Source organism: Aythya fuligula, chromosome 14 (genome assembly GCF_009819795.1).
Source record: "Aythya fuligula isolate bAytFul2 chromosome 14, bAytFul2.pri, whole genome shotgun sequence".
NCBI classification, from domain to species: Eukaryota; Metazoa; Chordata; class Aves; order Anseriformes; family Anatidae; genus Aythya; species Aythya fuligula.
The window spans coordinates 18,020,476-18,048,244 of NC_045572.1; the positions used below are offsets into that span (position 1 = coordinate 18,020,476).

At 42.6% G+C, this 27,769-nt stretch overlaps 1 protein-coding gene across 5 annotated transcripts; it reads right to left on the reverse strand.

Moving 5' to 3' along the window:
- P4HA2 (prolyl 4-hydroxylase subunit alpha 2) lies at window positions 1-27,375 on the reverse strand. Of its 5 annotated transcripts, XM_032197040.1 has the most exons (17): window positions 27,318-27,375; window positions 26,284-26,396; window positions 19,816-19,909; window positions 18,858-18,954; window positions 16,564-16,715; window positions 14,927-15,064; window positions 13,231-13,470; window positions 11,302-11,513; window positions 10,426-10,602; window positions 8,131-8,201; window positions 7,791-7,890; window positions 7,027-7,080; window positions 4,558-4,617; window positions 4,424-4,489; window positions 2,306-2,374; window positions 1,854-1,950; window positions 1-506 (listed from the first exon to the last, which is right to left on the reverse strand). In XM_032197040.1, the coding sequence occupies exons 3-17, from the start codon at window positions 19,889-19,891 to the stop codon at window positions 436-438; spliced, it is 1,680 nt and encodes a 559-aa protein (XP_032052931.1). In that variant the 5' UTR covers window positions 19,892-19,909; window positions 26,284-26,396; window positions 27,318-27,375; the 3' UTR covers window positions 1-435. The 5 variants fall into 5 exon arrangements, with proteins under 5 accessions (XP_032052931.1, XP_032052926.1, XP_032052927.1 ...); XM_032197035.1 differs by lacking the exon at window positions 4,558-4,617; XM_032197036.1 differs by lacking the exon at window positions 4,424-4,489.
- Between the last annotated feature and the right edge of the window lie 394 nt (window positions 27,376-27,769).

The following is a 27,769-nucleotide window of genomic DNA, read 5'->3' on the forward strand; positions in this document are numbered from 1 at the left end:
GTTTCAAAACTCATGATCCATAGAAATACAATAAAATCAACATGTACACAACTTAAAAACTTTGGTTCAAAGAAATATTTAACATCTAAAACTTCTGAGGTACAAAAGGCACGAGACCAGGCACCCAAAAACACCGAATCGCCCACAGCGTTGTTTGCACCATTACTACAGAGGAAGTTGAGGGTCGAAAACTGGTAAAATAAGGGGGGAGGGAGGGTGGGGAATGGGACACGGAGACTGAGAAATAACAGCAACCAAAACACAAGTATGTGTACAAAGCCATTTACTTTCACTCCAAGTGTTACATATTTTATCCTCTTTGGGTAAAGTGCCAGGAATCTTGGGAAAAAAGATGGATCATTTCTTAGAAATGAACTGGAAGAACGAACAGTAGAAAAGGAGATGAAGAAACAGAGGCCTGCAGCAGGTTAGATTTCAGTCAACTTCTGTTCTCCCACAAGGTCTTAAAAATTCATTTCCTCTTTCGTGAAACCATTTATTTGAAACTGTGGAACAAAGATGTGAAATGAGTTACCACCATGCACCCAGTCTGTACGTATTACTGCAACCCAGAGTGGGACTTCAGGTAAAGCCTTATACCTGCTTATACCTCCTTACCCATCCAATGCTAAGTGGGAAGATTCAGAGTGCTGGGGAAGAAAAGATCTTCCCAATTGCACAACTGGGCAACAGGAACAAAGCAGTGTGTCGTGGGTCTGGTGTCATTTTCAGAGCACTGTGCTCTGGCAACTCCAGGGGAATGCCATGGAGGCTGTGGGAGGTGGGTACAGGACCAAAGGAGGTGAGTCACAGTGACCAAACAGATGGACAAAGTAGGAAACAGCCCCTTGTTGACAGACTATGGACATCTCAGGCAAACAAGAGGTGGCATTTATCTCCTATTAGCCATGCCTATCAGAATGTTTGCTTCCAGGAAGCATGGTAGCACTCATCTGATCAGATAACATGAGCAAAAAAGTTCTTGGGCAAGCTAAAGGGGGAGAGTGCTACAGGGAAAAATCTAAAAATACAAAAGCAATACTACCTGTTTTTTTTTTCCTAGTACATATTGTATTTCATATAAAAAAAAATTCTTCTGTCACTTTCTAGGCAAGTGGCTCAATTAACTGGCATGTTGTTGTGGCTGAAGAGATTCCCTGTACATATAATCCTGAGATAACCTCTGCAGAAGTACTCAGGCCCCTTTTAACTGTTTATTCATGCCCTTAAACCACAAAGTAAGGTAAACGTGAATGTTTGCAAGGACCTCTTTCACAGTTAGAACTATGCACAAGTTTTGTAGGAACAGGCCTGATTCTAATCAGCTGATACTTCAAGTCATCCTGATGCCGCTATAGATCACAGTGATAGGACAAGTGATAACAGCTTTAAACTAAAAAGGGGTAGATTTAGATTAGATATTAGGAATAAATTCTTTATTATGAAGGTAGTAAGGCACCAAAACAGGCTGCCCAAGGACACCCCATTCCTGGAAGCGTTCAAGGCCAGGCTGGATGCGGCTTTGAAGAGCCTGGTCTAGTAGAAGGTGTTGCTGCCCATGGCAGGGGGGTTAGAATTAAGTGATCTGTAAGCGAAAGCACTCTATGACTCTATACTACTCAAACCCAGTGACACTTTTACAGGCTTTGTGTTATCATTGCCCACAAAAAGATGCTCTCACTAGAAAAAGTGATAGCTTACTGCTACACAAATGGTGTGAGTTTTCATTATTGACAAGTAATTCCTAAAGTTAAAACAGCAACACCTAAGTTATTAAATGCTGTTATAAGAGTACAGTATATCACCACTTTTGTATGCATACAAGGTTTTGTTCTTAAAAGAATGTTACTTACCCCATTTACACCCTACTAATACTGGACAAGCTGCATGCCTTGTTCTATAATCACCCTCTCCACTTCTGAAAAGATTGTACCAAAACACTGCTGTTCCCTGCAAACACAAATCAGTTTGAGATTAGACAGAACCCACCCCACTTAATTATTCAGGTTACAGTAAGGGGGAAGAGGGGTAAGCACCCAAGAACCCATTTTCAGGCTCTTACAAAGCACTTCAGTACGGGTCACCTATAGCAGCGCACAAATTTAGGAATAAACCATCTAGTCCCAGCTCTAGTTCAGCCATGTTCACCACAGAGTGAACACAACCCTTATTTGTTAAGAACACCTCTACACAAACTGTTCACATTAGACACTGCAACATTCGCTGACTTAAATGGATGCTAGACCGTACTGAGAAGGACAGTAAAAGGAGAAGAAAACAAGCTACACACATGAAGAGACTTTACCTTCTTGGGCCATATCGCTGCCCCGAAGTCTGGGAAAACTGTAGCTCCTCCAGCTTCTACATCACTCATCTGAGAAAACAAAGTGAGCAAACTGACCATTTACAACACTTCTGAACATACAGTCCCACAAGCTTCAGCGCCCCATACCCTAACAGATTTCTACTGGCACCTGTCTACTAAAGAAGAAAGGATGCACTTCCATCAGCAGGAACTGCAAACCCTGCTATTCCAGCTGAAGGCTTTTGTTCAGCACGTCTTCTAGATTATGAATAATCTATTACACAAACTAGCCATTAAAAGTTGTGTACCTGCAATGTTCCAGAGTACTAGCTTGTTAACAAGGGAGAAGACTTCAGAGGAAGTCTGTTTCAAGAATTTCATTCTGGTTTATGATCCAATTAGGAAAATAAGTGTCTGTTAAACCACACATTTCCTCATAAATTGAAACCGTGTCCTTGGAACTTATTTTCATAATTTAGTTTATGCATCTTGGTCAACCACTTCAGAAACTATAAACCATTACAAAAATCTCACTTTTCCTCTCTGTTGGCCAGAGTGCCACTTAAGTGCTTTATGCATCTCAAGCTTTAAACATATAGCAATGTATAGTTCTAAAGAAATGCTTACATCTTTACACTTTGCTCTTCTACACTGCAATGAATTTAGCCCTATTGAATTTATCATTTATGGTGGATTCACTATAAGCTCTACTGACTTTATTCAAAACCCAAAGTTACTGGAAAGACTCCCATTAAAATAGAAAGTCTTACCACAGTTTCAGTAAGTTTTTGATGAGGTACTAATTACAAGAAACAGTTGAGTCAGATCCAACTCCCACCAAATTTAAAACAATCATGAATGTAATCCCCCAAGTCCCCCATATTCTCTATTGTAACTTGGATTTCTGTTTAAAGCAGATGTTATTACCACTCTGGTGTCCTCCTGCTTGGTACCTACAATAAAAGGGCACAAGATGCCATAGGTGCACAGTGTTTTGCCCCTTCCAACTAGAAAGCACGTGCATGCAACTTTGCCAGTTAATACCTACATCTTAGCAACAAACCACTCTTTAGTAGGGACATTGGTACAAGTATGATATGTTCTACTTGGACATACAAAGGGTAAATTGCCTTTGACCATGTACAACTGGCAGAGAATACGATGCAGAGCACTCACTCAGAATCAAGATTTGTCCAAAAAGTCTGCGAAGGAAGAAAGATTGAGGCAATTGAATTAAAGCCTCTTAGCAGCAGTATCTCACAGCTGTTTATCTTATTCTGACTCATTTCAGAGATTTTTCTGCACTTGAAAGTACTTTTGATTCTGTTTTGAGATGCACTTTGCACTCTGAATACTAGCTCAGCCATAATGATCTCATCACAATTTATATTTGAAGTTATCACTCAAAAGTTAGATCTAGCTGATTAGGTGGTCCTAATTAACCATATAGTTGAGTAGAAGTTGATCGAGTATCGTCAGAACAAGACTACTGTGAAAACATTAGGCCACTAGTATCAGTGCCAAGTAAGTGCCAGTGAGGATCTCAGTGTACATGGTCTGTAGGCTGTATAACGCATGCAACTAATGGATCTTTGCAGTTCTGCAGTTACAACCCCTTCCCCAGCTGCACCAAGTTTATTAGCTATGTCTCCTCCATTTACTGAAGCAACAGCTGTGCAAGAGCAATTCTGGCTTTGGACAAGAAGTTAAAATGGAGGCTGACAGACCACAGCATCAAGTGCTGTCAAACACTGGTGGAAGAACGTGACTCTCAGCCATTTACTGTGAGGCAGTCAAGTTCTCAAACAGAGCAACATATGAGTAACCCACATACTCACCTTTGAGAAATAAACCACATTCCTTTCTCCCACCAGTGGGAATCCAATGAAACCAAAGATTTCATTGTAGAGTAGCCAAAAGGGGAAAGTGGGCCCTACTCAAGTTTTCTGCTCTGAGAACATCAATTCTATTAACTCAAATGGGACAGCACCTGATGCTGTAAGGATAAGTACGACCCTATTTCCAGATACCAGGAAATCTCTGCAAATAAACTGTACCAGCTGTAAACAAGATGCTGCTAAAAGTTACACTCAATGCATAAAGGATCATCATACTTACATAGTTTAAAAAAGTGGCCACACGATTTCCAGTCCCTAACCGCTTGAAAGCATCTGGCTCATCTTTCTATAAAATTAAATAAGAATAACTGCAAACTTCAAGCTCACAGACAGCAGACAAACAGAGGTACTTACATAGTTAAGAAACGTCGCTAGCCTATTTCCTTCCGATTTGAGTGTGCTGTCAAAGGGTCGCTGTAACAGACAACAACTTTAACCCACGTTCCAAACTGGCTCACACTAGAGTTATGTGTAGCTCTGAGGCAGAACCTTAGACTCAATTTAGAGTCAGAATAAAGATGGGACTTCACCCAGGGTAGCACTAAAGCCATTGGAAATTGCAGCCACAGTGCCCAATGCATGCACATTGCACTTGGATGCTACAAGAAGAAATAGCAATGAAGCAATTCTCAGGGCATTAGAGTAGAAGCAATGCTTTCTGGGCCTGCAGCACAGATGCCAAGTGACCTGAAAGTTATCACCAGGCATGGACTGTACTGGACACTGGTCCAAAGTCAACAGCTGAGGTGAATATGAAAAATTCAACACGAACATGCTTTAGAACACTAGATTCTCGTTAAATGCAGTACTGATTCTCAGAGAAGTAACGTCATGAGAAAAGGAAATGCATTTCTCACTAGCAGCGATGAATTAGAACAGCAGTAATCAACTTCTCTCAGGTGGTTGCCTATCTACAATTAAGGACCACATCAAAAAGATCAAAGAGTTTTTACTCTGCAGAAAGTGTTTTGAGTTTCATTTGTTTAAGTATGAGATCATATTGGTGCCAGTTTAGAAGCAGAAAACATCTAGAATCCCAGTACATCTCTGTTCCCTTCAAAAAATGCAATTAAAGGTTTATTTGCATTACTAATAGTCTGGAATTAATTTAAGCCAAGTGACATTAAGGTGCACTCTTCTACACAAAAACAATCATCTTCAACAGTCAAAAAAGCAGGAATTGGTATCAGGAAAAACAAACAGCAAGGAAAGCCACCATCCTTAAGGCATAGTTCAGTCTACTTGAATATTTCAAGAAATAAAAGGTCTTTCCTGAAATGGGTTCAAAATGTAACTTTGTGCATCAGTACATGCAAATTTAGTTTAAAAGCCAACACGACAGCACAGATATGGGTCTCCCTTTTTTCCACCACCTCTGCCAGACCCTGGTCCAGCCACGCATTTCTGAACTTTGATAATATCAAAAGATCTTTTGGTAACTTTTGAGCGACCAGTGTAATCTCCAAGTTGTAATATGCAGTTAAAGTGTCTCAATTTGAGAGCTGTAAGGAAACAAAAAGCTGCGAGGCCGATCAGATGGTGAGACACAGCAATGCCTCTGGATTACAACACTGAAATCTGTGATGCACAGAGAGCCTGGCGGACCAGTCCAAAGCCATGGCAAATTCCACAATTGCCTTGCTTTAACCGATGACTGCAGCCAAGGTTATGTTCCAAATGAAGCTCTGTCCCAGCTGCCTAATCCAAAAGTAAAGACCATACTGGCCAATTTGATGTCTGAGGTCCTGGAGTTCAAAGGCTCTAAAGAGAATTTAAGAGCATTTGCTTGACTCAGGAAACGAAGCAGCGTTAAAGTTAACAGCAAAATTCTCTCAACAGGCCAAAGCTAACGAATATGAGATTCCACAGCACTGAAAATCAGGATTGATTTTTTAATAGTGCTATGTAAGGTAGCTTCAATTCCACACTCACTTATTGGGCTGCTCTATGGCTGCAGCAACCCATTCTACCAGGTAAAAAACCACCAGAATAGTCTGCATTTAGATTCAACTGAAGACATGGCTCTTACTTGAAAACAAAGCATCATAAATGGATTTTGTATTTGTAAGCACTGGTCACCATAGCTCTCCGGAACGATCGGAGTTCCAAAACCATTTTAGGGTAGTGATGAAGAATTTGTTACTCCTCTCCTCTCTTGCAGCTAAGCAGAGCTGTCACTTACCAGGTAGAGCCCTCTAGTGCCTGGTATAGATCCAGCACGCACCAGCTCCAAGTTTTCCTGCTTTCACCATAGCACAGCCATCCTGGATACAGCTGACAAAGCCCTCTTCACAGCCCCCGTAGCTGTAGCCACATTAAGGGTTTTGCCAGAATGGCTCTAGAACTCAGATTTCCATAAAAGCTACTTTTTAAAAGCAAAGTGGGAGGATGTCTCCTGCCCGGCCAGTTCCTGCAAAGTGCTTTAACATACCCAGCAAAGGAGGACTCAACCCTGCTAAACTCATAAGTCTCATGGAACAACTCAGATTCACAACTCAAAGCTTACAGACCTAAGTTTCCTAATAAAGTAATGGAAAGAGCACATACAACTGCTGTATGAGTTAACATCTCTACACTGCGCAAGGAACCAAAGGGCCAAAGATAAGCAGAGGCAGGCAGATTTGTTCTTTGCTCTCTCTTGAACTCTCAGCATCAGAGCAGGGAGTGTGAAAGCTTTCCAGAGGTCATTATTCATCCCATGCAACTGGGCTACATGTTGAGTGTTTTAGTATACAAGGCATTTTAATAAGGGTTTCAACAGTTCTCAGAATAACCTGTTCCCAATGCCACCCACCCCCAAGAAATAATTAAGAGCAATCTTACCCTAGAAAAATCGAAGTGTGGTTCATACTGCCCTCCCATTCCATAATTAGCAACCTATAGCAAGGAAGAAAACACTGTCAACTGCAAATGACTGCTGCAGAAGATAACTCTCAAAAATCTAAAACATTGTTTGAAAAACAGTACTTTGTGGCAAAGATTGTTATCTATAACACACTTAACCCTATTTTTCTTTAGATTACCAGAAATGAGGTATGCAGATGAAAAACATCTTAAGCACTCTTTCCCTTTCATAGTTTAAGGTTCCACTGAGAAGAAGCATTCAGTGCTGAGAAACTTTAACAGCAGCACTCGTTACCTATCACTACAACAGCCTATTTAACACAAACGAGCCACCATAGTTTTATTACAACCATTCTCCCTCCTCTGAAGAGGCAGAATCTGAGCATATGTATTTTACTAGCTTTTGCAGGCTTCAAAAGTGTCAGGCATTTCCCTCAAAACAAACTGGTAAATCAGATTTGTGCACAAAGTTATCTGGTATTCTTTAGATAGCCTCCATTTGTCTCTGCCTGTCACACAAAGGGAAGGCATCCCCCTGGCAGGTCCTTACAGCCAAGGACATCCCTGCTAGTCTTCATGAGCTCCTCACCCATTTCCTGGGAGCCTATGTGTTCAGTCAGCAGACAACAGAACCCCTAGGAGGAGCTAAGATCCATGCCTACACTTGTTTGTGCAAGTAGCACACCATCCTGACCAAGAAGTAGTTGTTAGATTTCATCCTGGTAAGAACCAAGCGTACTGACCTGCAACAGTTCAGCTGTTTTCACTGTTAACCCTGTGATCTGCTGCATTCGTTGGTTCACCTTACCCACAACAGGATCATCATCTTCCTCCAGCCATGAGCTAGGACAAGGGAAAGGGATAGGAAAGATGTAAACATTATTTTAGAACACAAGCCACCACCACCCATTTCCCAAAGGACAGGGATTTCTTCTGTCCTCAGTTACATGGCTGAGCCATTTACCAAGCATTTGTTGTGCAAGCTTTTGGTACATGCATTGCACTTTGTATTTTCAGCTGTAGGTAGCAGATTAGGGCTCTTAAATGCAGCAATCTTAGAGCTGAGCTCTTCTCTATGCTTACCTTTTTGATACCCTGTAGCTAGCCACTGTAAGGACACCGGTTTTGGGATCACGTACTGTGGCTCGTGCCAGCTGTGTCAAAAAAAAATCCCAAGTGGGAAGAAGCATGTCAACTATAGGTTAAAAATATGTAATTTTTCTTAACCAACATCAGCAGCCGATTTGTCAGATTTCAATATATAAAGGACTGAAGTTAAAGCTCCAGCCTAGACTTTGTTCCAATTTCATGCTAGAATCACACATGCAGAAATGCCAGTGCAATGCATCACCTGCAGCTGATCCGGAAAAAGAACCCAACTGACTGCACAAACCATGATATTCATTAAATCCATAAGTACTCTGTGCAGAACAGCTATGGTTTTTTAAGGTACTTTTGAAACAGCTGGAGTCAATGTTAGCAAGAGGGAACAACAACAAAAGTTAACAACATATGAAGCTTAAGTTCTTGGCAGAAAGAAAATTATTGGATGCTACAGAAATTTAATCAGCCTGTTCCTCATGTGAACTGGGAAAAAACAACCTCATTCTCAGATGAAAAATAACGGGTGAAAACTTTCGCAGAATGAGCTACGAGTTATGGGGCACGCAGATCCAGTGGTAGAGGACTCCTGAGGACAAGTTTCAACATGATCATGCTCAGATTTTTCCAATTGAAAAATGCCTGGAACACCATCTCAGTGACAGCCTGAGATATTGGTACAACATTAGGAAGGTAATTCTTCAAAAGTACAGCTCACCTACACATTGTGAACAGCAAGTAATGCATCACTGTTAGGCCACGTCACTATAATTATAGGAAAAGTTTGTAACTTGGCAAAACTGATCAGATTTGCTATAGTGTCAAAACAATTGACTGCTACTAGCTTAACGGGTCACTTTGCTTTCGTACTTGCAACTGAGAACGAGAACTGGGACACTCCTTTGTTTAACTGCAAAGTCAGACCACATTTAAATTTAACTCCTGCAAACCACAAACACTTAAAACCATGCCTTCTTCCTTCCACTAATTATAGCTCCCAGAAAACCTTAACTGCACATCCTGAAAAAAATGCAAATATTTCCTTCATTTTTTCCTCAATTAGATGCCAACCAACCTTACAACCCACATTAACTGTCTTGTCCCTATACCAGAGTTCTTGGCAAAGCTACTCCCGTAATTCTGACTCAGTTATTTTGCTCCAGATTTCTCCTGCATAAATCATAACAGAAGAGCCAGGATGACTGAATGTTGGTCTTCACTTACGCAGTGAAGCAGAGCTTTTGGGATACAATTTAGCTTTCCAAACTTTTCATTATGCTGCCATTTTTGAGCTTGTACATGCTTGCTTGATTTCTGCACTGAGCATTTGATCTAATGGCGTATCTTTGTCTGTTCAGGCTTCCACACCAATAAAATTAAGAATTTTCTTGATCCTTTCCAGTGCTGAGCAGCTGACAAAAGTCAGCTCTGATGTATTGCCTGTAAAGTTGGAACTGTTTTTTGGAACTGGAGTAAGTGATTGCATTTTGCAAAACAAGCATGAAAGCCTACTTGAATATCACGTACAGATGTTGCTTTTCTACAAGAGAAAAAAAATATTGGCAAGTGTAAACTGCAGATAATGTTAAGTGCCTAGAACTAAGAGCAGAAGTTTCTTGTAAATACATTTTAGAACAAAGGAAGCACTCATCTTTCCAAGCCCAAAACTAACATACTACTTCAGAGTTCTGTCTGAAAGCTTCCATGATTACTAACTAAAGTTTCCTGGCTGAAATTAAGCTGTATTTATTAATGACCATTTCATCACAGGACTTGCATTTTCCATTCTTTCAGTAGTGCTGCAGAATTCAAAACTATTCCTACAGCACAGCTAGACAGATTTTGAAAAAAATAACTTAATAAAATAGTTGCTTTTTTAATGAAAAATTTATCAGAATCATAAGACTACAATATTTGCCTAGTGTTACAGGGACTGTCCCCAGTCCTACACTATGTAGGTGATATAAAGAGTTCCTTTGACATTAGTGGCATAAGCAAAACTATTAGAAAGTTTTAAGATTTTCTGTAATTAAAAAATTCCTAAGCCATTTACTGAGAATTTTGCACAGTTAACTGCAGCATCGCATAAATGCCTTCAGGAGCCTGGTCTTCATGGTCCTACATCACCTGGCAGTTTCAAAATCATTCCCCTTAGGTTCACAGCTGCAGTGTATTATCAGTAGTATAAAACCAAGTCTCCCAAATCCTTTGCCTACTCTTTGGTAATAGATTAAAGCACTGAGTACGTAGGCAATAGTGAGATGAAAGGAAGCTTACCCTTGGCTTAGCCAGCTGTTTAATTTTCTCAATTTCTTCATCAGACATGACATCATAATATCGTACAATATGAGGGCTATCCCATTCATCTTCTTCCTTAAAGGGAGCTATGAGCAGGTGAGGGTTTCTGTTTCCATTGTGGTACCTACAGAAGAGCCTTTTCTGTCTTCGAGGAGTCTGAAACAAGACGCTACGTAAAACACATTGTTTGCTCAACCACTTTTCATGAATTTAAAACAGGCAAGAAAAAGTGTGCTTTATTTCACAAATACTGGAAAAGCGGTCAGCTGACAGCTAATTTGAAGTAAGCCTGAGTGATTCAGCAATTTTCTGTGAAAACGTGCACTCAAGATACCACCAAACACATGACACATTAATTCTTGGAAAGTTAAATCATAACAGGCTACAAATTAGACAAATACAATAAATACATGAATAACCGGTGGTAAAAAAAAAAAGTATCTGGTTCTTATAATTACAACTATGCAGGGGAATAAATTGATTCCTCCCCCTGCACTGAAATTAAAGCCAGGTTTGAAGAGAGGTACCAGAAACTGGTTGGTTGAAATGACTACAAGGGATACAGTCAAGATACATGCATGCCTCCTGCTATATCAATACAGCCAGCATTTGAAATTGATTATGAGTTTGTCTATTCAGCAGTTTTCAATAACCTTTAAGAAGTCCACCTAAGAGCTGTTTTTCTGTATAGGATTTACAGTAGCTTAAGAAAGAGTTGGGGACATAAGGTACAAATCTCATCCTGGTCAGAATTACATTTAGATTTTCTGAAAAAAATAACAAATTTAGTAACACGCATCAGCAAGCTCAATCATCCTTATGCAAAGACAGTCTGAAAAGCCTTGCCTTTCTTACCATTTTCACCCCTTCCCCTCGGCAAAGGGCCTCATAGATATCACGCTCTGGCAAGTAGTCAAGAGGCCTCTCGTATGCACCACTTTGCACCACTGGTTCTGTTGCTGCCGTTGTCTTGTTTAATGAGTTCTCTCTTGACTTCTCTTCTCTCTCCTTCTCCACCAGCTTCTCAAAATACCGCAGATTACTGCCTGCTCTCTCATGAGTGCTGTCTTCATTGGGAAAAAACACAGGATCAGCAACTTATGCATACCTCAGGAACTGTTAACACAAACAAGCTTTTGCATCAGTAATTCTCCCCTTCCTAAAACATTATTAGACAACCAAATGCAATGGTTCCAGTCTGCATTGTAAAACCAGCGCTAGGAAGTTTCTGTCCCTGCAAATGGAAGCTAGGCACATTCCTGCAAAATAGTTTCTGGAAGGACCTATTACAAAACACGCAATTCAGGGAGAAAAAAAGAGGTTTTAGTCTTCACAACCATCCTGTTCTTCAAACTTGGCCTGCCTAGTTCCACCCAGGAGAAGACAGCCAAGCAAAGATCAAGCCAGTCTACTTGGCTGCACCCTTCTCCATTATACTTCTCACCTGCACTGCACAAGCACGCTTTAATCCAGGACTCCAGTGGAGTCCCAGCCACAAACAGTCCCAAAGGCTTCCTGGAGTGTTTGGAAGCTCAGAAGTTAAGCATTACCATTTACCAGCTTATCTATAGAATCCATTTGGTGTTTATAACAGGCTTATAAGGGAGGTCTCCTGGACCACTAGCATCATTAGACCTATCACCAGTGATTATCGAAGTTGATATGAATCAATAAACCTCATCAACACATGGTTTTAACCATCTATTATACCTGACAAAGAAGAAAATTTCCTATTCATCACTAGGTTTCTGGACACTAGCACCTAGAACAGTTTTCTGACTGCTTCTGACCTTCCCAAGCTCATTGTGTTTCTTATTTAACTAACCCAGAAGGCCAAAGAAGTTACCACTCCTTGGAGAACAGGCTAATATTGGCTAGCTGAAGGTTAGCCTCAAGCAGAGGAAGCTGCTACTCCCAGATGGGACTGCCAAGTCTGTTCCACTGTTCGGTGCTGATAAGGATTTGTGTTCTGCTATTAGTGCTAAACATTATTGCAGAAGGAACTGGATTCAATACATACTCATATTCCTGTAAGTTTTAATCTGTGAATTCCAATGTCTGCAGATGTTAGAATGATCTTTACCCTTCACCCCCCCCAATAAAACAGCTTCATCTACTCTCAGGATGCAGCCAGCATCTAGATTAAGAACCACAGCTGATTTAAAAAACATACAAATGTATAAGACAGTAACATTAGATGTTAATTCTAATTGAAGAGGATAAACCTTCCCAACCCAAGAAGTAGGTAGAGTTGTATTGGAAGGACTGCTTATCTGCTTACTCATAAGAAAGCTAGAAACAGACCAGAGATAAAAGCAGGCTTTAAGAAACTTGATCTATGATCTCATTACTCAGAAATACACTTTAAGATCTCATAGAATTCACTTGGCATCAAAGAGTGCTTGCACAGAAGAATAAGGAGAAATAAGAGGTCAGTAGGACTTGACAGAAGAGGTAGTACTCCCCGAGTCCATGGCAGCCTTTATCTACACTTGAGACTTCAAACCCAGGCTTTAACTGTTACCAAATGCACCTCAGTACACCAAAGCACTGGTACCAGTCAGACACATTTAGTCTTTAGGTAATAACAGCATAGACTATAGGATGGCTTGCAGAAGATATTTCATGTACAAGTAGACTTTTTTCCCCGTAACCTATGTTTATTACAAGTCATCTGGTAGGATATCCTTCCAGTCAGCTCACCAGTACATATGGGCAAGGACTGTTCTTGGCTGTTGCTGGCAATGCTTCCCAGTACCAGCATAGTGGGTCTTTTGTTCTTACCAAGGGATATCAGGCGTCTTGTGAGCTCCATGGCTCTGTGTAAGTCCCCAAACTGGAAAACAGCATAGCTGAGATAATCTAGGATCTCCACTTTACTGACGGTAGTGTCCTCCCCCTCATCGTGCTGTTTTAAGGCTTGTTCCATCCAGAGCACCGTGTGATAGTAGTCTCCATCGTTGTAAGCAGTCTTGCCCATACCAAAGCAGTCACTCACTGTCAAAGATGATTTATATTTTGTTCCTAATAACAAAAAGAAAACGTTAGCAATCCACACAGAAGCATCCTTGCCTTCAAACATTGAAAAATACCTATAAACACAATTTATCACCCATAAAAGGCTTCTAAAAAAGCATTAGCAATATTTCACATTCTGTACCAAACTGATCACCTTCAGGAATTATATTCCATCATAATTCTGTGGCATTCCTCTCTTTGGAAACCACGAAAAGTTTAACAAAATTAGTGTTATGCTGTTCTGTTGTCAACCAAGACAGAGTGGACTAAGAGCAAACTTTACTGAAACCAAGTTAACACGGGTGACAGGAGAAGCCTGGCTATACACAGAGCTAATTTGTTTGCTCTTCACTTGAGATGTATACTTGTGCATACAAGCAAGCTGATTGGCATTTAGGCAGGCTAGGTATCCATTTGACTGTTTAGCTGCATACAGATTTCCGGTTGCTCCAGATCAACAGATGCATAGATATGACTTCATTTTAAGTTCACTCTTAATAACCTACATAACAAACTGTTTCGGAAACAACTGCCCACACTCTAATGAAGTCTATTCAGTTTGTAAATAGTTACTGAACAAGGTTATGGTTGCTAGCAAATGTCTTACAAGCAGGAATCACAAAGTCACTCAGCTGCCAGAACACAAACACAGAATCACTGAACCAATAAGGTTGGAAGAGACCTCTGAACCATCTGGTCCAACCACCCCCCTACCACCAATGTCACCCACTAAACCATGTCCCCATGCACCACATCCAACCTGTCCTTAAACACCTCCAGGGACGGTGACTCTACCACCTCCCTGGGCAACCCATTCTAATGCCTGACTGCTCTGAGAAGAAAAATCTCATTTCCAACCTGAACCTCCCTGGCGCAACTTGAGGCCATGCCCTCATCCTAAATAACATCACAATATCACAAATACCATCTGTGTAGCTCCCAGAACATCTTTCTGTGGCAGGTACTGTTAGCCCCCATTTCACAGATAAAGACCAGGAGCCAAGTGATTCAGCCAAACCTCACTGGAAGATCACAAAACAAGAACAGAGTCAAGCTTTGGAAGAGCCATCATAGCAATGAGTCGTGGAGCATCACCTTCCCCCAGTTCCTAAGCTCTCAGGGGCAGGAAGTTGCCACGTTATTTGCCTACACAGTAACCAGCACAAAAAAAGTTTGTCTGTTGCTTTGGTATGGTGATTACAAAAAAAATAATCAGTATTTCCTTTTAAAACAATAGAAATAAAACACATGCTACTGGAGCTGGTCACTGCAGATCATGGCTCCCTGCCTTGGGTGGGACCAACCTCTGGGCTGTTCTCAAAACACCAAAATAAACACAACCACAAGTGCCTGAGCTGCACAGTTTCAGAGCCACGGTCCTTCATCACTACTGAAAAAGGACTTTGAGTGTTTGAGGATGTCTGTTTCCTTTTCTTTAAAGAGTAGACCTTTGTACACTTGCCTGGTAAGTTTCCTCGAGACAGCGTTTCAGGATCCAGCTTGTACGTGTCCTGCAGGCGCATCAGAGCCTTTGCAGCTCCAGTCTCATCTTCTTCAGTTGGAAAAAACTGACGTTGAATTGTGAGATTTGCAATAAAGCCTTACATTAAAAGGAAAAGATTACGTTACTTCCATGGTTTGAATAAGCATCAGTTCAAGACAACACAGGAGAAATACCTACTTTTTTGGAATTCTGAGATTCAGGTAACTTAGCTTTGAAGTCTCTCATTAGGCTCTTGATTTATTTAAGCTTTGCTTTCTGTCCCATTTTAAGAAACAGTTTGTGGGCAAATGACAAGAGATAAATAACTATCAACAAGTTTACTTGTGCCACGTAACTACTGAAATACAATGTGAATCCAATAATCTCCAGTTTCCTCAGTCTCCTTCCAGCACAAAAGCTTAAGTTTCCATCAGCTCTCTTTCTGAAATACCCAGAGACAACTACAGATCATAGCACTGGACAATGATCTCAGATTTTTTTCAACCTATAAAGACTTCTCAAATCTCAGCTCAGGACAGAAACCCTGATCCAGGAAACCCTGAACAGGAGCAGAATCTTACTTGTTAAGAGGCTTTTAAATCTGGCAAGTAAGAACAGGCAACATTTTATGCAGTGCATTTCATTTAGGAATAAGTATTATCAAGGTTGTATAGCAGGTTGGTTGGCTGAGAAGGGGAGGTAATCAACCAAAGAAAAAACTCAGCCATTTCTAGCCATGCAACAAGCAAACTGGAAAAGGGAGTCTTAAAAAAGAATTAGGGACAGAAGTATTCAGTTGAATTAAGTATTTTATTTCTCTCCAGGATGACTATTCAAAAAAAAAAAAAAAAAACAATAAAAATATTGGCTGGGAAAAAGCTTCAACTGCAGAGGAGAAAGGGAAAACATGCAGTTCTGCCTGAAAAACATACCTTCATCCCCCTTACTTTCAAGAGGTCCAGTAAAAATAAACTTGCATTTAAGAAAATAAGCTTAAGGAAGCAAATTCAAGCAGACATTAACAATATGATGCAAGAGCAAAGATTAGTAGTGGAAACTTTTGATTTAGAAGGATAGGTTTACAGATAGCAGTTGTATAATATCCAGTTATGAATCAAATCTTGCCAACTGTTAGCGATGGAGCTGACAAGAATTCCTTAACCAGCTCAGTGCAGGTCTCATTTTGGTTCTTAAGTCTTTATCTACTGATCAACATGGTTTAAAAGCAACAACTGCTTACAGAAGCAGCAGATTGGGAAGACAGATGAGTAAGCTTTTACACAGAGGGATATGAAACTCAATAAAAGACATAAAACCTTTGCTAACACAACTGGCCATTTCAGTATATCCCATTCTCCTGTCTCAAACAGTACAAACCACCCAGACGTAAGGTGCCTATTGCACTTAACAGCTTCTGAGCCTTGTCTCTGTCTGGTTCAAGCACCAAGTTCACTGGTTAGCCAAGCAAGTGAAGCAAGAGGCCAGCCATTAGTTTAAGTTTCAAACAAACTTGGCAACAGTAAACCACAGCTGAGTTCACAACTTTCCAGAAGATGACAGGAAGCAGCAGTGCTGTAAGGCTACCTCCCACCAGCACCTGCCCTGTAGCTCCTTACCGTTCGTTGTATCCTGAAGAACCAGGTTCTCTAATTCCAGCCAATCCGTATTTAAACGCTTCACCAACTTGTACGCATTTACAGGGTGTGCCAGATACCCTTCTGGATCAGAGGTTGATTTGCTAGTCAGTACATCCATTTTTTCAGCCCAGCTGGAAAGAGAATTGCATGCCTCAGCCTGAGAACGATTTATGAATGCATGTCTTCCTCCTTAAGTTACCCTAATTACACCACTAGAATCAATTTATTGCTGCTTGTGCCATCATAACCAGCTGTCAAGCTTTCCACTTTACAAGGATAAAGTGAAGTACAATTTATGTTTTAAATCACAATATTCTTTTAAAGGAATTTATTTCCCTGCTTTTTATTTTAAATCTTACTACAGTAGACACGTAGCTCTTGAAGTCTAAGCCATCAGTTTTCAGCACGTTGCACTTCAGAAAATAAAAGTTATATACAGAGCAAAAACACTGACTATAATTTAATCCATCTTTGTAAAAATACAAATAGCACCCCAGAGCTTTTTAGCTTTATGGAAAATAAAGCCCAATCATTGATTTTCAGACTGGAAACCCTCAGGTAGAGTACATAAAGAGTGCTGTTAGTCACCTAGCATGCACCAGTCAGCTTCAAAGCAGTAGTGGGATGCCATGCTTTGCTGCCAGTTATATACTGCTGCCAGTTATATACTGATGCTATACTGAGAATTTCTTCTGCTGCTTTTCATATGATCCCTTAATAGAAAGGTCTGCCCAGGCTGTGTTCCTCTCTCCAGTACTCAATAGGAAGAAAACACTGCTGAGATAAGCTAATAATGAACATTAGAAACCCCTTCAAGTCTGATCTCAAACCCAGTAAGCCATGAATGAACTACAGTTGCAAACATTTTTTTAAAAGCATCGCCACATATCCCCATACTGCCTGGCTTATTCTGTGAACTGTGATGTTGCAACAGAAAGCAAAACTAAGATTACTCAAAGATCATTTGCAGGGATATCAGATTAACAATATGTTGACACAAGTCTCACTTGCATTTAATTTTTTTTTTTTTAATCTGGCTTTCACTACTTCTAATACTTATTTTGCAAAGCAGTAAGAAGTTGAAGTTCTACTCTTTACTCACATCACAATATTTTGAACCATACATCTGTAGAATAATTAGACACAGTAGTGAAAAATGTTACCCTGTTCAATGTTGAAATGTAGCACCTTTATTACAAAGTGTTTTGGGTGCCAAAGCTCAAATATTTTAACAGTGGCAGAATACTCTTGCTTATTTATAAGCAAGAATACAGTCAGCTGAACACGTAACACAAAGAAATCTCTTTTGATGGACTGACACATGCAAGTGTGTGTTTTTTTTTTAAAGACCAGTTTATACATGTACATAGATTAAACTCACATCCTCTTTAATCACGCTTGAACAGGAGACACCTTTTCTTCAGAAGGGTAGCTTTTCAAGAAATGAATACTTATGCATACATAAGTGATGAGGAATTCATATCATTTCACTGCTTCATAACCCTATCCCCACCCTACAGTCCCAAAGGGAAATCAAACAGCCAGATATAGTCTGGAGCTCATAAAGACTTTGGAAAGCATGGCTCCAGCTACAGGCACAGAACTCTCCTGAACCTGGACCTCATACCATTCTAGTGTCACGCCTTGTTAGGTATTACTTTTAGCTAGGTAAGCAACAGTCTTCCTAAGGCACATAGAAAGTATCAGTTGTCAGCAAGAACCTTTCATCTGATCTGAGCCACCAGGATAATCTGAGCTGTGCTATAGTCGGGTCAGCAACTGAAGAGAGGCAGGCAAGAGCACTCTCCCTGAGCAAAGGCAACACAGGAGGGAAGCCAGGTTCAGTGTGCACTCCACTACACAGTGCAGCTGATGTTTGGCCATTGCATCAGGGCATCAGCACCACTTACAAGCTAGCAGAGCACTGGCAGCCGCATGCATTCAACTCACACAAACAAAGCTGCTGATTGACACAGGTGTCTTCTCCACAGGAGTACTGTGATGGCACAGGGACAGGGAAAGAAGCAGAAAGGCACCAGTAGACAGTCACTAAACAGGCTAAGCACAAAAAATATCTGAAGCAGGGCCCCCTCTGTAGGTTTAGGGGAATAAGTTACATGCAGCTTACTACCCATGTTCTCACTGATAGCTTATTGAGGAAATGCTAACCAGAACTAACAGCTACGACTGGCAATAGGAAGGTGTAGTTTAATCCAACACCACAGGTTCTGCATTTTGTCATCCCACACCATTACGCAAACTTCTCCCCCTACCTTTTAATCTGAGACAGCTTGGCCTCTTCTGCTCGGATGTATTCTTTTAAAGACTGCACCAAGTCTTTCTCTGCATAAATGAGATCTGTCATTTGACCTAAAAACAGAATACAACCAAGTGTTAATCACACACAAGATAAGTTTTCCAGCAGCAGACAAGACAGACATCAGATGCTGTAGAGCTATTAAAACCAACAAAGAACAGAAATTTAAGATGCGCAGTTTAAAGCTTGTATATGTAGTAGATTTGGGGACTTAAAAGTCCAGCATTCAAATCTCAACCTCAGTTGCCCATACAGCTTTACTGTGACTGTTTTACTGCCTCTGAATTACTTTTAGTATTATAATTGTATGCCAGACAATCAAAAGAAAGGTTTGACATTGACACAGCTATTGAGTCAAAGCAATAAAAGATGCAAATAGTTGCCATAAAATCTGTTCTACATATGGATGCAGACAAGGTCACACTAGTAAGTTACTAGTCAACTATTAGTATCACTTAAAGTTACAGCGTTTCAATATGGGTATCTGTGGAAACAAACTAACGTTAAGTTAATCTGAAATTCCTCTATTTATGGACTGAAACAAAGTCTCACCTAATTAGCATTAGTGGAAATTGCCAAGCTTATCAATCCAAAGTACTACAACAAGCTTTGCTTTTCAAAGGCCAACCACTGAAGGACTCCATGTGATTTACAAACCCAACAGCAGCTTTAGTTTCAGCACTGCAATGCAATAATTAAGTACATGGAAGTCAGCAGGATGCTTTTTCAGAGATAAGAAATTCAGGAACAGGCAAGCAGAACAGTATTAAGGATGTTGAAGAGTTACTTTCCCTGATGAGGCGAGTGTTTGACAGGGCCACGTGAGGAAAGTCATGAAATTCAACTGCAAGGATTAACATTTTTGGCAATCTCAGGAGCTGCATCCTAACATTGTGCATTGGTTCCTTCCATACCTATTGAAGTGAAGAACTCTGCTTCTGTGTGGCAGATCAAGAAGACAAGGAACACCAACTGCAAACAGGGCTTCATCTTCTAGACAGCTTAAACCTGTAACATATTCAAAGGAAAAGGGATTGAAAAGGATTAACTTATTCTTGAGGAAAAACAAGGCATTAATCTTCACCTTCAATCATTGCACCCTCATGAAAGTTATTTAGGTCATTGAAATACTGAGCCGTAACCAGTAAAGCTTGAAAAACTCTTCCTCATGCTGAGGAGCTCTTATTTAAGACAGTCTCAGATATCTGAAATACTCTAAGGGACTTGCACAGAAGACATGCTCAAACTATGGATGCAACAAGCAATGTATTTGCTGACACAAACAGTGAAAACCACCTGCAAATGCAACTCAATGCCTTCAAATTCACAGCTGGAAAGTGAGAGTATACAAAGTTCTATCTTCCAGCAATAATAAAGGTCTAAATCTAATGGTCAGACTTGCAGCATGCTAGGAAACTGTTATATAAAAGCTGTCTAGAAATTCAAATAGTGAGGAAGCCAAATAAAGAAATACAGCAAATGTGTAGAGTAGAAGTGGCAGCAAACGCTGGAAAAGTTGAAAGAAAAATTCCAGCTTTGCTTATTCAAACACACTGTCCTAGCACACTAGCCTCTGGGCACAGCTCTTGACTTTCACGTCTCAAAAGCTGTGCCAGTTCAGAACCCCAGCTCCTTGAGATGGGGGCAGAAAGCCGACTGCTACGCTTCTACAAGCACAGCATGGGCACGAGGAGAACCAGCCTGGGCAGCAGGCAGATGACAAGCGGGGTGAGGGATGCAAAATCCATGCAGGAGAACTTCCTGGGAGCTGTAATTCCTCACGCAGACCTGATGTCTGCCTGTTCAAGTGAATTTTGGAGGTTCCTGTGCTGCTCTTAGATCCAGAGGCCAGCCCACAGCTCGCTCCGGAGCTGCAGTTCACTGAGCAGGGACAGCCACCGCCACCAGCCCTCGGGAGCCACGGGAGCTGCCATAACACCCCCACAGCAACAACAGTTCTCCTGAGTGTAACTGCACCAATTCCCAGTTCCTACCCATTGTAACTGGGTAAACACTTCGGTGGCTGGAAGTGACCGCACATGACCTGCTGTTAATCAAAAATACATTAACAGCAATCACTTACCTGGGGCAACAGGCACTCACATCTGATGAGAAAGGGGTATGGAGGGAAAAAGGGAAGGGAAAAGAGATGGAGAACTGAAGTTTCAGCAATGCAATAAGTGGGAAGCATTAAAATAGGGTAATTCCAGACAACTCTTGCTCACTGTTCCCTTGAGCTCCATGTTTGCCTGCACAACATAAGACAAGAGCTGGCAGGTTCCTTCGGTGTTGTATTGTGCTTTGTGCTCAAAAATTAAGTCCTAAACCTCAGTCAGGCTCCTTGGTGCTAGGGACATGAGCAGGCACACCACTGATACGACCATCACTAAGAACATTACAAACAGCTCTGACATGCATTTTTTTCCTATTGATTGCTTCAGAAGTCTACACGAGAAATCAGAAACATTTACCACAACAGTTTGCGAGCATGAGTAAGCAGGAAAGCAGTGTCTGGGAGCATCAGAAGAGGTCTTCTCCTTTCCCAGTTTTCTCACCCCCCTGCAAACCGCATATTCCCCAACGGCTTGTTTAAGTTAGCTCACAACTAGTACATGGGTAATGTGAGAACCAAGCGAAGCCGAATGAGTGGTGCCACGCAGAGGTCTGCCAGCACTAAAAGCCACAGTAAGTGATATAGCAGAAAGCACAGCGAGTCAAGAGCGCTTGGGAAGTACATCGGTCGGGATATATTCAGCCAGAACTGTCCATCTGCAGGGTCTGTTCTCGTCTCACGGAGTGTTTTTTTGGATGCACTACACAAAGCCTGGCAAAACAATTACGAGGGAGCCTTCCAGCTAAAACAACACAGCTTCGCGTTCTCCCTGCACCTCCCCACCATGTTCTCTCATGGCTCAGGATATCTGCCAAGAAGAACACTTACTACAGCTAGCAGCTTGTCTTTATAGCAGATCTTTAACAGCTTTGCCATCCTACTCAGATTTACTCGAGTCAATAAACAGAAACCCTCAGTAAACAGCAAAATCAGCTCTTGCTTGAATAAGCCGGACACCTGGCTGCAGGGTTTGCAGATTGTTTGTACACATTCTTTTCGCAGCTGTTATTCAGAAAGCCAGCAAGAAATAACAAATTACAGGAGGCTGAAAGTGATGTCATAACCACATTCTTGGAGAGCACGAGTGTGCGTGCACACACGCACGTGTGCGCCCACCCCACTACAGCTAGCCCGTCTGCTACCAAAGAGGGGAAGAGCCAGAAGGGGCTTTAGCACCTCAATAACTACGATCGAGACATTTATAACACCAGTGTTTATTCAGAGGATGGAAGACCTCAGTTGCACAGAAATGCCTGAACTCCACAGATAAGAGGTCTGTGTAGGACAAGCACTGCCTACATTCCTGGATTTTCCAGCATCGTCAGGTAACAGGCATGTCATGCTGCACAGGTGGATTTAGGATTTCCATCTATTTCGGTGAGAACAGCCACATTCCCCCGCAGCAGACTTCAGAGGACTTGCACAGGCCCTCTAGGCTCAGTTCAGCATTGAGGTGAGAAGAAAACCCCCGAGCAGGAGGCACACGTTGCCTTGGGAGCTCAGATCTTACAGCACTTTGCTCCTCGCCACCGAGCGCTCACACCGCCCGAGGGACCGCTCTCGCTGCTGCATGAAGCCTTCCCGGTGACAGACAGCTCTACATACACCGACATATTTCATGCTTTGCTCCTTTCCTTGAAGGTGCCAGCCAGCAGAGCAAAAAAGCCAACTGACTGGATATTGTATAAACACTTTCTAGGTCTGCGAGCCCTCAATGAATCATCGCTCCCACTGGAAAGAGTACCGTCAGCCTGCAGAGAGCACTGGCAGAAGGAAAGAAGTTCTAGACCAAATAGACCAGGATGGATTTTTTCTCCATGAGTTAGACTGAGTCCTTCATTGAATACGCTAAAAATTCTCAAGAAATAAGAAAACGGACCTGACCTGTGAACATTTGCAGGTCTACCAAGCTAGAACACCACAAAACCCCTCTCCTCCTCTTCACCTCACAAAAAAGTTTTGACATGTATTGTTTGGTTGGAGTGGAAGCATATATAAGGGGACTATTTACTTTCTGCAGCTTTTTAAAATGCCCAATTAGTAGCGCACACTGTCCTAACCCTCATCTTCCGTTAACTGTCTCATGGCTGATTATTCACTCCCAGATGTCAGCTTTTCCCTTCCCAGACAAGGTTACGCTCAGAAGAACAAAACCCAAGGCAGAAGCAGCATTCCAATTCCTTGACAGCCTAATTAGAAAGATGGAACAAAAGCAAACACCTTATTCAGGCCCCAAATTAGCAGACACCTCATGCAGAAGAATTAAGTGGAACTGACATAAGATCAGCCTGGGCAATTTGAAGACTACATTGCACCCCTTATCATTGCGTATTAGAATGACAGATCAGGCCAGAGTGTGACACTTGCTGTGTTGTGAACTCTCATTGCAATCATACGAGCTCCAGGAAAAAAAAACCATCACAATAGTCTTCCACCCCCCAGATGTGACAGGACTCCCTTTGTGCCCATAGCCAGGCACAAATACACTGCTCGGACCCTTCAAATACAGGGCATTTCTCAATGCCTGCACTACATCTCTCAAAATGTAAAAATACACCAGCATGCCAGGTGTTTCTTATACACACAAGATTTTACCTAAATTCAGTTTCCAGAAGCCAACATCATACGATTCCAACCACAGTGCCTGGGCATAGAGGGTCTGCAGTCCCTCACTCAGACCCCAAAGCTCCCAACCCACCCTGCAGAGCTACAAGTATTTCCCTGCCTTGCCAATCTGCATCTCTCAAAAGTGCCTGTGCTACTCGAGATGCCAAGAAGTCCAAGATCCAAATCGAGCTCTCTCACCACTGACTCCCCCCCTACATTTCACTAGGTAAACTTTTACAGATACTCAGAGTCTAAGTTTATTCCAGTGAAGCCAAATCAAACTTTAATGTATTCCTAACAGTTTCCCATTTCTTCCAGTTGTTTTTTTTTTCAGAGCACAGAGCAATGGTTTCTTCCCAGCAGTTACGGTACACTACTCTTCCCTAGTTTGCTTCTGCTCTCCCAGACCGAAACCCACGCTTTGCTACAGGGGAATAAAGCATACAAAAAAAACATAAGAAACAAAGTGTAACATATCATTTTCCTAAATTACAGTAAACCATCAGAGTGCAACAACTTACAAGCTGATGACAAATAAGGGTCACAGCCTGCCTCTTCTTCTGTGCTTGCCTGTGCTATTAAATGCACCTGGAAAGCCACAGCTAAAATAGCTGCTTCTGTGTTGTATCTAAATTTAAAGTATCGTGGTGCAAGCTAACAAGCAAGCCACTATTCCAAAGCCACCTCAGGCCCCAGATGAGTTCTCAGTGCGTACACAGCTGAGGTCCACGTGCCAGGCTCTGAAGAATGGTCCATCCTCGAGCAGCAATTTGAGGTTGGACTCTTGGACGAGCCAAGGATTGTCTTGGGCTTCCCACCCACTGCAGCTGGCTTCATCCCCTTTCCCCTCCACAAGAAAAAAAGCTTCAAAAGTAGGCCACAACTTTCTATCAGTCTTGATAGCTGCATATACAGCTAACTACATTTAATTGGAGACTCCTTCAAGACTCCTTACAAACTTATTTAAAGCCAGAAGATGGTCTGAATTGTAAATACATTTTCAGGATGCTGCCAAGAAAGAAATTCTCTTGATACTGCTATAAGGAAATCAGCCATAGAAACATCCAGCTTGGAGCAGTAAGATCTTGCAGCCAGCAGATGACGGCAGCTATAAAACTAATTAAAATTAAATAGCAAGGAAACATTAATTTTATCCTAATAAAGCAAAGTTTTACTGCTTGCAGATGATGGAAAAAAGTGGTAGGGGTTAAAATCTATTATCCAGCTGTAGTCAGATGCTGCAACACTCAACCACTCCCAGCCCCAGAAGTATGACCTTAAATGCCTATCAGCGCCCCACCCAGGCACACCTTCACCCTCACGACAGGATTTCCAATGCCATCGGCACAGCACACAGCTCCCTTCCTACAAACAGCTAGCTCTTGGTCACACCCAGGGAGAGAGAAAAGGCATTGCTTCCTTCCAACGTTCGGTGCTTCCTCACAAGTGAGCTCTTCTTCCTCATGCAACTGCTTCCCAGCTCCTTCCCTCAGTACACTCTGAGTTTTCTGCTCAAAGCTGCTTATGCCTACATCACTACCTTTCTTGCCAAAGGCTTAATATGCATCTGAAAACAATTATAATTGCCTAACAAATAATATAACATGATTCCCTTGTACTTTTCAAAGCAAGCCAAAAGGAAAAAAGCCGTTCATTTGCATACATTAACGAGAATAAAGGACATCCATGCAAAACTGCATGCATTTTTTGAACATGAAGTGGTTTGTATTATCCTTAGCTGTAACACCCTTAGAAAGTATAAGCATCTGGATTAACTTCCACTTTTTTTAAGCCATAGCAAAAACATTTATTCTGCACTCCAGCAGACAAGAAAATTCATGCAAATCTAAAGCATAGCAAACCTGCCTGCATCTTACTCCACAGTGCCTGCGAGCTCATCAGACATGAAGCAGCCTAGAGCCAAACCCCACATTATTACTGTAGACAAGACAGCAGGACTGCATGCTTTTTTCCCCACTGAAGCTTGTTTTATAGCATTAAAATTCAGACTTCATTTTTCTGTGCAGAGCCCATAGTTTTAGTATACCATAATGCTTAAGATAGCCTCCCATATGCTCAAATAACATTAAAAATCTTCCTATTCAGAAAGATTTTTTTATATGACAGGTCTGTGGTCAGTGAGGTATTCCCTTCAACTGATAACAGCAGCTGAATTAAAATGAAGACATTATCTCAGAGATGTGGGGGCTGAATCTCAGATCACCCTAGAACATGCCTCCTAACATACCCCGGGTCCTTGTTTCGCAGACATATAGAAAGCCATACACAAAAATCAGAACTAGCTATAGAAAGAGCTATGTTTACAGCTTGCTTCTTTGGAAGCTTGCCAATATGCACAGTATGGAAATTACAAACAGACTAAATTCCTGACTTAAATCTAGAATGAAAAACTTAGACTAAACAGAAAATCATGCTCCCCCTGCTGTTACTGTCTTTGAAATACACAATCACATCCATGGCTTGTACTTCCTGCACTGGAAAGGGCTATATTAAAAAGAATCTCAAAAAATTATGCCAAAAGCAAGAAACAAAATTCCTGCCTGTTCATGTCACAGCAACGCCAATTTACAGCTGTTACCTAGGGCTCTGCCTGTAAGACTCAAGCGGCGGTTATTGGTAGCAATTTACATTTACAACGTACCTGCAAGATTGTTTCCTAGGTCCTTGATGCCCGAAAGCTGAAGTATCAGCCTGGAGAAGATGGCTGCAGTGGTCTCAGGGGTCTGTCAGATCAGCTTCACGCTCACAACACACCTATAAGATTAAGGAGCAAGAAGTTTTATTACGAAACACCTTCTGGGAAAGCCTGACTCAGGGTGATCACCAGCAAGGAACAGCAGCAGCATGAAGCCAGAGGGCTCCAAAACATGGCCTGTACGTACATGTCCTTCTTCCTCCCAGCTTGTAACGAAGTTCTGTGTGTCCTGAGGCTGGATTATTCCTGGCTGCCCTTGGAGGCATGCTGCTGCAGCTCTGGCACCAGCCCGCAGCTACCGGGGCTGCCCCAAAATCTCCCTCCCGTACCCGCTGCTGCCTGCCTCCGGCTCAGCATCGCTGCCCAACCGGTGACAGCAGCGAGAGGATTTCCCAAAAAAAAACAAGTCTCGTGTTAAACCAGGAGGAGATAAGAGTGGAAGAAGCAAGTTCTGATGCCTGTACGTAGCTGAAGACGCCGTGTGTTTCGTCTCAAAGTGACAGCAGACTGCAAATACGCAGGGAGCCGGTCAGCACAGCTTTGACCCCACAGCTCACATCTGAACCCCAGGGCAGGGAAAAAGGGGAACCAGCCCAGCATGGAGAAGGGGAAGCAGCCCCCCAGCTGTTGGTGTTTTGGGAACGGGGCTGTCCCTGCCGTGTCTCCTCACAGCCCTGGCTCCTTGCCCCGGCTCCCTCCAGGCCGCCCGCCGGAGGCCTCGGACTCTCCCTCACTCCCCGGGCAGCACCGGCCAACACCGGGCGTGGGGAGCCGCAGGTGGCTCGAGGCGGGGATTTTGATTAAAAAAAGGGAAAATCAAGAAGTAGGGAGGGAAGACACAAAGCGATATCCACACGAACACCGCTGCCCCCCCCACCCCACAACCCCACGGCAAGACCCGGGGGGTGCGGACACCCTGGCCGCGCTCCCGGCCCCTTCGCGTGCCCGAGACCCCTCCAGCAACCCCATCCCCGGCTCACCGCGCCCCCAGCCCGTCCTCCCGTCTGTCTGTCCGTCTGTCCGTCCTTCCTGCCGTCTGTCCGCTCCCCCTCCGGGCCCGGCCCGGCCCGGCCGCGCTGCTCTTGAGCCGCCGCCGCTGCGAGAGCCGCGCCCCCCGCCCCGCCCGCCCGCCGTAATGCCGCGAGTAGCGGCCCCGCCGCTGCCTCAGGGCCCGGCCATGGCTCTCCACAGGGCGCTGAGGGCTCAGCCCCGGCTCTGGGATCCCCTCTGCCCCCCGGTCTTGCCACCTATAATGGTGTTTTTCCTCATAAAAGCTGCCCGCCCGCCTCCCGGTGCCGGCGCTGGGGGTTGCTGCTCCTCCGCCACAGCGAAAGCAGCGTGTGGTGGGGGCATCGCTGTCGCCTGGCGTTGCCCCGTAGGCCTTGTGGGAGCTGAAAATGTGTTTTGAAAGGGGAATTAGGGCATATTTTGT

Bases quoted from the DNA above. Each gene is read 5' to 3' on its own strand.
- P4HA2 (XM_032197040.1), bottom strand. From the start codon at position 19,891: ATGAAGCCCTGTTTGCAGTTGGTGTTCCTTGTCTTCTTGATCTGCCAC. The intron at 15,065-16,563 runs GTAAGGAGCTAC...TTTTAATGTAAG, and splicing joins TCTTCAGGATACAACGAACG to GCTTTATTGCAAATCTCACA. The intron at 4,490-4,557 runs GTAAGTACCTCT...TTAATTTTATAG, and splicing joins TAGCGACGTTTCTTAACTAT to AAAGATGAGCCAGATGCTTT.